This window comes from Ambystoma mexicanum, chromosome 10 (assembly GCF_040938575.1).
Source record: "Ambystoma mexicanum isolate Mex_15411 chromosome 10, UKY_AmexF1_1, whole genome shotgun sequence".
NCBI lineage: Eukaryota > Metazoa > Chordata > Amphibia > Caudata > Ambystomatidae > Ambystoma > Ambystoma mexicanum.
This window is the reverse complement of record NC_090932.1, coordinates 217744124-217758663: the sequence shown is the minus strand read 5'-3', so window position 1 is coordinate 217758663 and position 14540 is coordinate 217744124. Positions and strand designations below refer to the sequence as shown.

Genomic DNA, 14540 nt, shown 5'->3' with positions numbered 1-14540 from the left:
ATCATCAACTTTATTTTGGTTAATCAACCATAAAAGTACATATAAATAAATAAAGCGCCTTGGATTAAGGCGCTATATAAATACAATAAATACAAACACAAATAAAATGGACAAAATGCAACTGATTAATTAACAAGATGCAATAAATTAGCTTTAATAAACCGTCCTGCCACAATCAATGTATCAGTAACATACAGTACAATAAATCTTTGAACAAAGGTAAAAGAAATGTGCAACAGCATACATATATGGCGCTGATTATAACTGTCATAGGTCCCGTGCGTGTGTGTGTTACTCATGCATTCAATGTGGTGTTACATGATGTGTGTTTGTGTGCTTTGTTCTAAGCTGCAAGTGAACACTCTTCATGAGACAAAACGGTTTTAATAAAGGCGCTAATACTCGTACAGAGTCTCAGCACACACTTAGGGCCCAATTCATGGATTTATTTGCACCGTGCAAAGTGACTTTGCGCTGCCAACACACACTTTAATTCATGGAACTGGAAAGTCAGTGCAAAATGACTTTGTACTTCAAAAAATGACTTTGCTCTGACTGACTTTGCACTGCAGAAATTCACAGTTCCATGAATTAACCTTTGTGTTGGCAGTGCAAAGTGACTTTTCAGCAGCGCAAAGTCACTTTGCAGCGTGCAAAAAAATCCATGAATCAGGCCGTGAGTGTTTAGAATTTAGAATTTCTAATTTACTCTAAATATTTACAACTAAACACTAAGCAGAAGCCATTGTTTTAAATTTGAATAGATAATTATAGTATTTAAAAGAAAGAAACGACTGCCGCAATCACAGTGCAAGCATGTACGCCGCAGTACTGCCACTTAATAAAGTAATCTACACTCTGAGTTGCAGGGGTTGGTTTTGGAGGGCGGCTGGTAGACATGGGGGCTTCTCACTGGTGTATTTTGATTGCCACATTTTAATACCGACATGAAACATAGACGTACTTCTATTTAAATGAGAATTTCTGAAATTGTTCAAAAGGCGTGCTGTCGCCATTTTACATTTATTTATGATAGTTCATTTTGTGATTTCTACTGTCTTCATTGTATTTTTTATGTGTTGACACTTTCAGTTCATTTAAATTATAAACATGCAAAGTTTGCCTCCTTAGTTTTACTTCTTGGTGGGGATTTTATTCCTGGGTTATTTGTATGTATCAGCAAAGTGCTGAATTGTAAGTGCTGCCAGATGTCCCACTGCCTGCCCACTGCATTGAGCTATCGATCTGCCACAGCTCGTTTGCACTAATGCAGGCGCAGCTTGCAGCAAGCGAACCGGGCGGAGCTTCCTGAAGAACCTCTCTTCGGTATCCAAATTCATAGGGCCTCATTACGACCCAGGTGGTAAGTTACCGCCTGGGTCGTACCTTTACCACCATGGCGTAAACTACGTTTACGCCATGGTGGTTGGCGGACTTACCGCCCCATTCCGAGGTCGGCGGGGCAGTAAGTCCCCAATCCCCATTTACCCTTCCCCATTCCCATTTTTGCCCCATAGGGCATAATGGGAGTGGGGAAGGCGTTAATTACGCCACCGTAAATTACGGTGGCGTAATTAACAACATGGTCCCTTAGCGCCATTGATTTTTTACACCTGCTAAAAGCAGGTGTTAAATCCGCCATGGCGCTAAGGGGCCTCGGAATCAGGCGGTAAGGGTCGGCGCTGTTTACGCTGCCGTAAACCCCTTACCGCCTGAGTCGTAATGAGGCCCATAGACAATACAAATACCAATCGTGTAAGTGGCAGAGGTGTGCATTAGGAGTCCTCCGTAACATACCATAGCCTATTAGCGAAGGCCCTACCAATCGTGTAAGCGGCAGAGGTGTGCATTAAGCGGCAGAGGTGTGCTTTAGGAGTCCTCCTTTGCATACCATAGCCTATTAGTGAAGGCCCTACCAATCGTGTAAGCGGCAGAGGTGTGCATTAAGCGGCAGAGGTGTGCTTTAGGAGTCCTCCGTTGCATACCATAGCCGATTAGTGAAGGCCCTACCAATCGTGTAAGCAGCAGAGGTGTGCATTAAGAGTCCTCCATTACATACCATAGCCGATTAGTGAAGGCCCTACCAATCGTGTAAGCGGCAGAGGTGTGCATTAGGAGTCCTCCGTATCATATAGCCTATTAGTGAAGGCCCTACCAATCGTGTAAGCAGCAGAGGTGTGCATTAAGCGGCAGAGGTGTGCTTTAGGAGTCCTCTGTTGCATACCATAGCCGATTAGTGAAGGCCCTACCAATCGTGTAAGCAGCAGAGGTGTGCATTAAGAGTCCTCCATTACATACCATAGCCGATTAGTGAAGGCCCTACCAATCGTGCAAGCGGCAGAGGTGTGCATTAGGAGTCCTCCGTAACATACCATAGCCGATTAGTGAAGGCCCTACCAATCGTGTAAGCGGCAGAGGTGTGCATTAGGAGTCCTCCGTAGGGCCTAAGCAATGGGTTGATCCATCACTAGAAGTCAAGGGCGGACATTGGGACAAAATATACATATAAACTTACAGTACCGAGAACTACAAACATGTGAGGCAATGGAGTCCCACCGTCTCCGTTGCAAAAGTCAATTTCTGGAAAGAAGGGCCAGGTCATCTGAAGCATAGGGTAAAGAACACCTCTGTTTTATGAAGCAAAATGTTAAGACTGGCCACGTAGGAAGAGGATCTCGCCAGAGTAATGCACAGCACAGTTATACCTGCAACAGCACGCACTGGAAGTCAGAAGCTGCCAATATGCAGCGTGCACACCTTTATAAAAAATACCCTAACATAGAAATGTGGTCACTTTTTCAAAATCACTGGATTCAGCATTTTGGTACAAAGTAAAAACATTCTTACCAAGAGCGCAATCCTGGAAAACAGATGGGCACTCTCGGCATAGCCAGGCTGCACGGTGGCACCATGGGTGAACCATAAACTCTTGCTATTGAAGGAAGCTATTTCCTTAACATTTCTTTTTTGATCGGGTTGTTTTTAGGTTTGATTAGAGAGAGCTCTAGCTCTCTGCCAGAGCTCTTAAGCCTTTTTATTTTGTGGGCCCTTGTTTCCTTCAGCTGCTCTTTGCCTCATGGGGAGGGCTCTGCTACAGTGGCAGACATGTTGTACAAGTCTCTGGAACAGGATGAATGTTGCGGAATGCTGCTTTTAAAAGATTGCTTTGTTTCCATGTTCCTTGGTACATTGATGTGTTTTCCAATGTTGTGCTGCTCCACATCGTGTTTTTTGTGTTGCTCTGATCGCTAGCATTATTATTATTACTATAAATGTCTATGGCTGCCACCGTTCGCGCGGCGTAAGAAATTGGGGCTGATAGATTGTGACCCTCCAATAAAAATGTTTGCAATTCTGCCAACCCTTCATGGCTACACTTATAGAAAGAATGTGCAAAACCAATAGGTCTGGCTATGTAAATGTAGGGGGTCAGCTTGTTTAAAGGCGCCACAGGATGACAAAGTCTTAACCTGCACATTTGCAAAGTCAGCCCTTACCTTGCCTATATTTTACAACTCCATATCTCAGTAGTCCCTTTTCCATGTCAACTACCAAGGTGCACAGGGCCTGGTTGAACAAGTCATATTTATTTCACACTTGCACAAAGACAAACTATTCTGCAGGTTTTTCATGTAATAAAGAGGCACGGACATTGTGAGGGACTGGCCCGTGCTACAGCGTGTGCCACAGTAATGAGAGCCTAGGACTCTGCCCTCTCTGGAATCCCTGCTCTGAACTCCACATGGGAATGATTGTCGCAGACCTATTACTTGGTGCCCACTGCTGTGTGCTCCCTCTACTTCCCCAACTCTCATAAATGACCAGTCACTGCACACTGTCCACGGCGGTCCGATAGCACAGCGAGTAGAGCGCTCGCTTTGACATCTATGCAGAGCCTGCTGACGCAGGTTCCAATCCCAGCAGGGTCAAACTGTCCCTTCCATCTTTCCGAGGTCGAAAAATGAGCACCACACACTGTGGGTAATAATAAGCAGCACTCAGATACCTGAGGGTTTGTAGCGCTATATAAATGCTAAATTATTATTATTATGATTATTACTGTCTGATTTAGCAGCCCATTCCAGGGGGTCTTAGGGCATATCATGAATACCACCTGAAGGGTAGCACTACTGAGTCATAGCCATGTCCACAAGTTGACAATCCGAATTGCCCTCCGCTGACCTCCCCACATTAACCACCTTAACCTCTGTGCTCAAACACACTACACAGATAAAAAGGAATCCAATCACGCGTGTTAATATAATTACACTCTCAACAGGCATCACACAAGAGAACTCTACATCTCTACAATCATCTTACCTATAACATTCCAGGCAATGTATCTTAGCACCTCGGCCAATTAAGGCTCCCTTCTAGGCACAATCGCCTCTATGCTCTCAACACAGGAAACCTAGAAACAGGACTGCATGCAGAATTCTGCACGCTTTCACAGAGCAGCAAAGCTATCTTGCATGTTCCCTCTCTCCTCACTGACTTAACAAACCCTGCTCTCTTTAAAACCAGCCTGAATTTCTGGAGACAATGCAGATGGCAGCAGTGCATGGTGCAAATCCCAATAACACAACACAACATGAAATAAACAAATGAACATAGTGTAAGAAGAGGTCTCGGGCTGCTCTCGGCAAAAGTCCTGACCCGGTGGACAGGTCCTCTGTGTGAGTTCTTGTAGTTAAACAATATATATTTGTATATATGTTGTACTTCTGTTGAAGGTGAAAGTGTGCATATTGTTGAACTGTAATAAGCTACACAGTGGGACACAGATACAAAGGGTGTCATGATTTCCCCTTTGTGGTTGTGCACTTGGCAAACCAGAACGCAGAGCCCCAGGTCATTAATGCAGGATGTGCGGGCGCCTAATTAGTGAGCCTGCCTTGGAGAATACACAGTGATAATTATTTTTCCCAATCACGTTCACCTTTGCGGTCAAATGCACACATTGCAGTTGCGTGTATTTGTGTACATGCATCTGCAGATGCCCAGAGTCTGATGTCTCTGATGAATTCCTGCATTATGCACAGTGGCATGAATCCTAATGGTGTAAACACTACTCATGGCTATAGATATTGATATTAATATTTTATTTCTATCGTGCTCATACACAAGTGTTTCTGGGTGTGACAGGGCATGGGAAGGGGAACAGGGGAGAACAAACAGCGACCTTACTAGGCCCAGTGACACTGAGAATGTGCAAGTGCATGGGAGAGGGTGAGGGGGAGAAGTGCATGGAAGGGGGGAGAAAAGGACAGTGTGGAGCAAGGAGAAAAACAGATAAATAATAATACATTGATAAATAATAAAGGCAACAAACAATGGTAGTGCAGCCAGCAAGTGGCAAGTGTTGGGTTTAAGGCAGCAGGCTGGGTTGGTCTGAATAAGTGCACAAAGAAAAGGGGGGATGTATGGGTACAGATAATGACCCAGTGCAAGGGGTGGCCTGGAGGCACTGCGTGAGGGTGGTGGGGTGAGCAGGTACCTGGGCCCGGAGGACAGATGGTGGCCAGGTGCACGGTGCTGAGGGGGAATAGAATCAGCCGGGGAGAGGGGGGGGCAAAGGCAGAAGCAAAGAGGAAGGTCTTGAGGTGCTTCCGGAACCGGAGATGGTTCTCCTCAAGTGTCAGAATGCACCAAAGTATCAACCGAAAAGGATACAATATTCAAAAGGATACAGGAGGTAGGGTCTTCCGGATCCCTGTTCACCCGACTTGATAGTCGTGAAGTCAACAAAGACCTTCCAAATGATACAACCCTCTGGCTGATAAAACAGGCAGAGCGATGGATCACTGGAAAGGGCGTGGGTAAGGTATAGTAATCCAGCCTAGGACAAATTAAAGTATCATGAATAACTGCTCCAACCTGAGTATGATGAGTTAGATAATGACAGGAATGATCACACTGACCTGTATCTCTGGGTAGAACAATCCAGAAGTCTCTTGATGGATTTGAAATGAAGAACAAAACGACAGGGAAGGGAAAATTAGTAAGGGAGACTTATCCCGGACGGAACGAGGCTCACGCTAGATACGGGTTGAATTCACCACAGGATAGCGTCCCAAGTTCAGTTCAAAGTCACTTCCAATAATCCTTGAAAGGCTTCCTTCCCACTTAGGGATCAATCCTTCTGTTAATTCCACAGATGCAGGAGTTAGAAGAAAATAGTGTTTGAAGACAACGTGAGCGTGTGGATTTACACGCGGGCAGGAATCGCGCAGCCTGGGCCAGCCGCGTGTGAAGACAACGTGCGCGTGTGGATTTACACGCGGGCAGGGTTCGCGCAGCCTTGGCCAGCCGCACTTGAAGACGAAGAGCGCGTATGGATTTTACACGCGGGCAGGATTCACGCAGCCTGGGCCAGCCGCACTTGAAGACGAAGAGCGCGTGTGGATGTTACACGCGGGCAGGATTTACGCAGCCTTGGCCAGCCGCGTATGAAGACAAAGAGCGCGTGTGGACTTTACACGCGGGCAGGATTCACGCAGCCTGGGCCAGCCGCACTTGAAGACGAAGAGCGCGTGTGGATGTTACACGCGGGCAGGATTTACGCAGCCTTGGCCAGCCGCGTATGAAGACAAAGAGCGCGTGTGGACTTTACACGCGGGCAGGATTCACGCAGCCTGGGCCAGCCGCACTTGAAGACGAAGAGCGCGTGTGGATGTTACACGCGGGCAGGATTTACGCAGCCTTGGCCAGCCGCGTATGAAGACAAAGAGCGCGTGTGGACTTTACACGCGGGCAGGATTCACGCAGCCTGGGCCGGCCGCACTTGAAGATGAAGAGCGCGTGTGGAATAGCACGCGAAGGGATAGCTCCAGGAATCAGCGTGTGGCGGAACACACGCTATCGAAGGCCCAAAAGTAGCTGTAGGAATATACCAGGATGTAGATCAGAGGTTCAGCTACACGACGCCAATAGAGACGATCAGAAGCAGCGAGTGAAGTTTCTACGCTGCGTAAATACGTGATACCGTAGTTCACGTGACGAAGCAAAAGTCACGTGAAGTTAGCGACGTGAAAAGTGTAAACGTCGTTTTCCCGGTAACGTATCGAATAGCCTCCATTTGGAGTAGAACGGTCTAGCTGTTCTACGAGCGTAGCGTCCAGCATGCATGACATCAAGTTTTAGAGTGGCAGGGAGGCAGAGGCCCCAGCCAGAGACAGAGATCTACCCCCAGCTTGTTTCATTGAGAAACCACTGACCCTGAGGGAGTTAGAGGTAGAGGATTGGAGAGTTTGAGATGGGAGGTTTTTGCTGAGGGGTAGCTGAAGGTATGTTGGACACAGGCCCCAGAAAGCATTGTGGACAATGCAGAGGGTCTTGAGTTTAATCCTTGCATCCACTTGGAGCCAATGGAGATATTTCAGAACTGGAGAGATAAGATCCCAGGGCTTGAGGCCAAGGACATGTCTCACAGTCCTGTTCTGGATAAGTTGCAAAGGGCGGAGAGTAGAGGCAGGTAGATTAAGAAAGAGGCTGTTGCAATAGTCCAACCTAGAGAGAACCAGAGCTTGTAAGACAGTGAGCTTCTGGGGGAAGGAGAGGAAAGGCAGAGTACCTCTGAGGAGGTGCAATAAGAAGTTTTACTTTTTTGAGACATCAGCGATGTGGGCGGAGAAGGAAAGTGTGGAATCAAAGGTGACACTAAGGTTCTTGGCCTCACAGGTGGGGAAAGGAGGAGGGCTAAGGGAGGCCGGCCAGAGATTGTGAGGAAGGATGGTGATGGTGTGCCGATGAGAAGTCTCTGTCTTGGTGGCATTCAGACAAAGATAGTTGGCAGCACACCAATCTTTAATGGCAGTTAGGCACTCAGAGATGAGAGAGGTGGAGGATGTGGCCGTGGGCAGCCTGAATATTAGTTGAGTGTCATCCGTGTAGCACTGGAAGTTTGAGCAGAAAATGGCAATACAGCGGGCAAGAGTTGCCAGGTATTAGTTGAAAAGCCAGGGCGAGAGGATAGACCCCTGGATAACACCACAGGTGGAGAGGAAGATAGATGATAGGAAGTACCCAAGTTGGACCTGGAAGAGTCGATCAGAGAGGAAAGAGGTCAGCCAGTCCAGAGCCTGATCGATGATACCCAGGTTATCAAGAAGACGGTTGAGCAGGATGATATGGTTGACCGTGTCGAAGGCAGAGGAGAGATCTTGTAGGATGAGGACCGAGGGAATGCTAGAGTCAAGGTTGGAAAGCAGATCCTCACGGATGTTCAGGAGAGCAGTTTCCATGCTTCTTCCAGCCCTGAAGCCAGACTGATGGTCATGGAGAAAGCCAACATAATAGAATTGAAGGTTTAGCTGAGAGATGGCCAGCTTTTGAAGGAGTTTGCCCAAAAAGGGGGTAATGGTAATTGGGCGATAGTTGGCCAGACAAGAAGGATCAGCTGTGGGTTTCTAGAGAAGGGGATGCACAAGGGAGAGCTTAAGAGGGGAGGGGAAGGATCCTGAGGCAAAGGAGTGGTTGCAGAAATCGGCATGGGCCGGAGCGAGTATATCAGTGTTGTCCTTGATAGTTTTAGTTGAACAGGGATGTACCTGTTTTGACAAGGCTTTCATAGATCGGACTTGTCTAGCAACCTCATCAGGGGAGAAAAGAGGAAAGGACGAGAAGCAGGGTGGGGGATGATGGGAGGAGGGTCAGCGAGTACAGACGGAGAGGGGAGAGGAGAGGGTGGACAAGATGTCTTGGGTTTTTGAGATAAAGTGAGAGGCAAGGGCATTGCAAAGGACCTGAGAGGCAAGAGTAGAGGTATAGACTGTAGCAGGGTTGTGCAGCTCCTTGCAGATTTTAAAGAGTTTGGCCGATTTGTTAGATGCCGCAGAGACCCAGGCTCGAATGTGGACTCTTTTCTTTGTACTGAGAGAGTAGATATTGCCTTGGAGTAGGTGACAGGCCAGTTTGTCAAAGGATGAACAGGAATCCCTCCATTTTCTCTCAGCTGCCCTACACTTACGTTTAAGTGTAGCTAGGTCAGAGTTATACCAGGAATTGCACTTGGCTTTGGACTTCAAAGGAATCCTCATGACAGGGGCAAGAGCATCGAGAGTATCAGAAATAGTAGAGTAGAGAAGAGACAGGGCTGTGTCAGGATTTCAGAAAGCCAGAGGTGGAGGAGGGGGAGAGAAGGTGGCAGCAAAAGCCTCAACTGACACACGCTTCATTGGCTGGATGTCCAAGAAGGTAGGTGGCAGTGTTGGGGTAGGCTTGGCTTGGGGGAAGAGAGAGAAAGATGAGAGGAGGCCGTGGTCACTCCAAGAAAGGGGAGTGGATAGAGAGATAGAGAGGGGGAACCCAGAGGAGGTAAATACATCAAGTGTGTGTTCTGCAGAGTGTGTTGGGCCAGAGGGGAGGATAGAAAGGGAGAGGGAATCGCAGTGGTCGCGCAAGAGCAACGCTGAGGGATAGGGAGAATCAAGGTGGATGTTGAGGTCACCCAGGAGGAGGAGTTAAGTGGTTGAGGCCTGGAGAGAGGAAGAGAGGTCAGCCCACTTGGAGAGAAAAGAGGTGATTTGAACAGGGGGCCAGTAGAGAGTAGCAACATTGAGAGAGTGACTAGGAGAGATGCAGGTTATGTTAGGTTATTCAGCTTTGATACTGTGTCATCACCACAGTAGTTGTCTTACAGTTCTGCAGCGTTTCAACAGTGCAGATGTGCTATATTTGGTTAAGTAAACAGGACCAAATGTCTTCAAAATACAATCCAAATCTATTTCAAGTGTAGTGCACATTCCTCTCCATAAATGCCCTGTTTACAGGAGTGGCATAGGACATCAGGGAGAACAATGGGAGCTCACATCCCACCAAAACCATACTGTGGCATAAGCAGAAAGTCTTGGCAACAGATTGTAATTGTGCCCATTTTTACTTTTTTAAAAGGGGACAATGAGGTCCCAGGGAATTATCGCCCGATCTCGCTGCTGGACAGTTCCGGCAAAGTTGTTGCCAAAGCCTTATTGAAACATCTCCAGCAGTGGGCTGACGATAATCAGGTTATCAGCAGTATGCAGGCCGGCGTCAGAAGAGGATTGAGTACCCTGGATCAAGGATGTGGACTCGTTCTCCTAATACCGAAATCTACCTTATTATTGAAAGTTAGGTTGTATGACATCTTTGCTGATCAAAGGGCAGCTTTTGATGGGGTTCAAAGTAAACTACTTAGGCAGGTTTTGATAAAGTACCAGGCCACTTAATATTAGCCACCCCATCACTCTACCGGAAGAACCAAGCAGTGGTTAGGTTTGGTCTAGCGGGAAAGGACAGCAAATTTTAAAGTGGGGAAAGACGTTTATTAATGCAGTCATTCAGGACGTGGCCCAACATTGTTTGGGGGGGCTGCCGACCCTATTTTATGCGGATTAGACCATAATACTTTCAACATCCCCTATGGGTTTGAAACAAACAATGAGCTGTTTTATTAGAAAGTGTAAAGATCCAGGTTTAACCCTCAATGTTGGGAAAGACAAGGTCTTGAGTTGCTGACCTAACAGCATGTGTAGCCGTGACCTTTGTATCATTGTGGAAGGGACCAGACTGGAACAGGTGGAGACTTTTGATTATCTGGGCATTCGGTGTTCAGAGACTTGTTCATGGAGTGCCCAGGTGGCTACATCTCTGACTGCTCTTGCAAAATATAATCGAGGGCATTTAGCTTCTTCCGCAGGCAACGTAAGGGTGCTGTTTCACCCGCCACGGACATTTATCACAAGCAGGAAAAAGCTGCGGCTTTGTGTGGTGCCGATAGGGGGTTCTCCAATAATGGGCCTTGGCAGACCATTGAAAACGAGTTTTTAAAGAGTCTACTTTCACTGCCACAGATGGTTCTGAACACCCCACTTCGGATGGAATTGGATCTGCGGCCAATTGGGGACGATATCTCCCTAAAACCAGTTTTTCATGGCTTAGGATGTGGAGCACACCTGGCCTTGCGGTGTACAGAGAAGCACTAAAACATATTTTGTCAATAATAGGGGGCGTGTCTTTGTCGTGGTTGGTACACATTAAAAAAGTCATTGCTTTTTTTAGAATTATCAGGGCTGTGGTTCAACCCCTCAAACATGAATTGTGCATCAGTTTTAACTGTTAAACAATCGGCTTTAAATCAATCGCACAGGAGGACGGAAGAATCATGTTTTGCTAAACGGTTGGGTATTGCATATTTTATCTGCAAAAAAGATGTGTGTTATGAAACATATCTTGACCGTATTACACCTCATTTGGCAAAAACATTCTTTGTAAAGTTTATATTGGGTATATTGAGGGTAGCGGCAGTTACTAAAAACTGGGTTGGCCCTAATAGTGTTCTTTGTGCCCTTTGTGGTGCCGCTGGTACATTTTATGCTAATCTGTGAGGAATTTAGGGGATTACAAGTAGTTTACCTAAAACCTTTTTTTTAATCATAGGTCAATTAGAGAAGTTGTAAAGCAATGCATTTCTGCAAGTGAACTGCTGACCCGCATGGTATATATTGGGTGGCAAAATATATCCACAGGCCTTGGTCACACAGGGGTACAAAAGTGGACAAATGAATCCGTTTGTAATAGTATTTTAATTGTGTGTTTTAATGCTTTTATTTTATAATTGGTATTAATGTTTATTGAGAGATTTTGTTTTTTATACATGAAGACAAAATGTCACGTACAGGTTCAGAATCTTAAAACAGGAAGTGAAAAGTGCCTGCTCTTATAAACATTAAATGACTTTTTCTCTCTTTTAGACACAACTAACTACAGACACCATGAGCTACATCGATGAAAAGTCATGCGCCGCCCACCTGAATGCCTGGGGGTTCCTGGCAGCGTTCTCCTTCCTTATCATCAAATTTGCTTTATAAAAACCGGAAGCAAGAATGTGACAACAGCGGAAAGAACCTGGGGTTGGGGAGGGGGAAGAATGTTTGCAAATATTTGATCTCAAACACGAAAAAACTGATTTTCTCCCAGGTTTCAATATTGCAACTTAAAACTGGACCGATCTTGTTCAGAGTCACTGATGGACGCTATGAAAAGGGGAGGGCATTCAAGTATGGACCGTGACTTGGAGTAGATTGAAATGCGAGCGATTCTTTTATCCTCGCGGCGGAGACCATCATTTCAGAGAAAGACCCAAAACTGTGACGGAGACTGTGCGATCGAAGCAGGGATATGAAATCTTTTGGAGATGGGATGAGCATTTGTTGGCTTATTGTCAGCCAAACCTTCAAAGTTGGAAAAAGGGAGCCTTGTAGTAGGTGCGAGCTGGAGTGGTTAGGAACGTCTCGTTGCCCAGGTCTGAACCGCTAAGGAGGAGCTGGTGTGCAGGTTCATCGAAAGTTCTCAACTCTCCTTGGCAGCCATGTGTGGTCTCTTGTTCCACTGTCTGCATCTTCGTAGGAGATACAGGATATGGAGGAGGATACGGACACTGCCCCCTCTGAGAGCCATTAGATCATCTGCGCAGGTTCAAATCTATGGTCAAAAGTCAAATTAATTTTTCAGCGGGCGGCCTTATCGCCTTCTCAATGCCTGTATGGGACACGTGCTGTAACTTTGAAAATAACACAAGACCTACGCGAGAGCTGCAGAAAGCAGACAATGTTGCTTTGTCAGAATTATATTCCTTTCTATTACTTTTGTTGTTTGATCAAATTTGATGAAAAAAAACGCAAGACAACGTGAAAAAGTTCAAATGTTCTGATTGTTCTTTTCTGAATTTTGTTCCATCATTTTTTTGTACCATCACAAGCGTGCTCCTATCCCCTCCACAAACTATGTTGCTAGTCTGATACCCCCTTATTTCATTGTCTATATGTATATATATATATTCAGCCTATATATACATATATGGGTATACTCATAGTCATATCTGGTGTGTTATTCTTCCTTTCCCTATTTCTTTCTTACTTTTTTTTTTAAAGAACAAAAAAAGAGAATCTAATGTATTACTGTAAAGTTTATTTTTTTTAAACAATGTCTATAAACAAGTAAAAACTCAAAACAAATGGAAGAAGAAAACCTCAATTTACTGGGCCTGTTCGTCTGTGTTGACGAGAAAAAGACCGTACTCTTAAGAAACACTGATTGAATAAACAATACAACAAGCCAACGCTTTCCTGTTTTATGTATGAAGATCTGGACCGACAGTCTAGTGGAATAAAGCATCATTCTTATGATGTGTGAAACTTAATGCCATTTGGGGCCAGATTACAGAAACTTTGCACCGGTGCAGGTGCAAAGTTTGCACAGTATTTGCACTAGGGCAAACTTTGCCCTATTTTTAAAAACACTGGGACACATTTAAAAAACCATTACACCTCGACAAGTGCAGTGTGGCATATTAAAAGCACCAGGGCCAACATTTCCCTAGTGCTAAAAAGATACATTTTTGATGTATTTTTGCATCAGGGCAAAGTTTGCCCTAGTGCTAATACCATTCCGTATTAGCACTAGGGGAAACTGCCCTGGTGCAAAAATGTAGTGAAAATGCATCTTTTTTGCACTAGTACCATTTTTGTCCTGGTGCTTTTAATATGCCAAACTGCACTTGTCGAGGTGCAATGGTTTTTTAATGTGTACCAGTGTTTTTAAAAATATGGCAAACTTTGCCCTACTGCTAATACCGTGCAAACTTTGAACTTGCACCAGTGCAAAGTTTCTGTAATCTGGCCTCTGGTTTGAATTCTGGAAGCGTTGAAATGGCCTTTCATTCTTTGAACACGTTTGTGTTTGGCAGGAACAAGGCTTTGTACATTTAACATACAGAGCCAAGCGATTTTATTAGCATAGGTCTAAGCCAGTGATGCTTCAGTTCTCAACTTTTCTCTAGAAACCGCTACCCTGGAAAGGACACCTGATGGACAGATTGAAGCATGAGAAGGTACCCATGAGTCAGGACTGCAGGGGGTACTCAAGTGTCCATCAAATAGTGACACTTGCCCACAAAGTGACTGCAGTCGTCGGAACAAGATGTGTTAACATGATCATATGTGGCCGCATGGATCCATTGAAGAAACTACTCGGCAGTTCTTTCACTTAATGAATGTATTTATTTATTTTTGCACTTATTGCAGCACACAAAACCCTCGGGTATCTAGGCGCTAGTTTCATTGGGTAAGAACGAATATGCATCAGGATGAGTAGCGCATTTTATGAGGTGCTGTGTTAGTTGAAGAGCCAGTTCTTCAGATTTTTGCAGAAGGTCCAATAGAAAGGTCCAGTATTCATACCGGAAAGTCTTCATATGTTGAAAACAGTTTATTAAAATAGATTGCGAGTACTTACATAGCATGAAGAGAAGTATTTCATAAAAGTATGATCAAGACCCCATATGTTATGTTATGTTAATTACATTTATAAGGCGCCAAAGCCCGCAGGCAGTCAGGCGCCGAAAGACAGAAGTAGTAGTAAACAGAGCTGGAATTATTCTATTCAAACAATATAGTCTTCAACTGTTTACGAAAAGCAAGGTGATTTTCTGTCAGGCGCATCTGTGTCAGAAGAGAGTTCCAGGCTTGCGCGCCTCGGACACAGAAGGCCTTACCTAAGCCACG

At 45.4% G+C, this 14540-nt stretch overlaps 1 protein-coding gene across 1 annotated transcript in view; it reads left to right on the top strand.

Annotated features, from left to right (window-relative positions):
• Positions 1–13096, top strand: part of GFRA2 (GDNF family receptor alpha 2) — a 650128-nt gene extending 637032 nt beyond the window's left edge. The window contains exon 9 of the mRNA XM_069617719.1: positions 11730–13096. Coding sequence (XP_069473820.1) covers positions 11730–11846 — 117 coding nt within the window. The 3' untranslated portion in view covers positions 11847–13096. The remainder of the gene's footprint in view (positions 1–11729) is intronic.
• The last annotated feature ends 1444 nt before the right edge of the window (positions 13097–14540 follow it).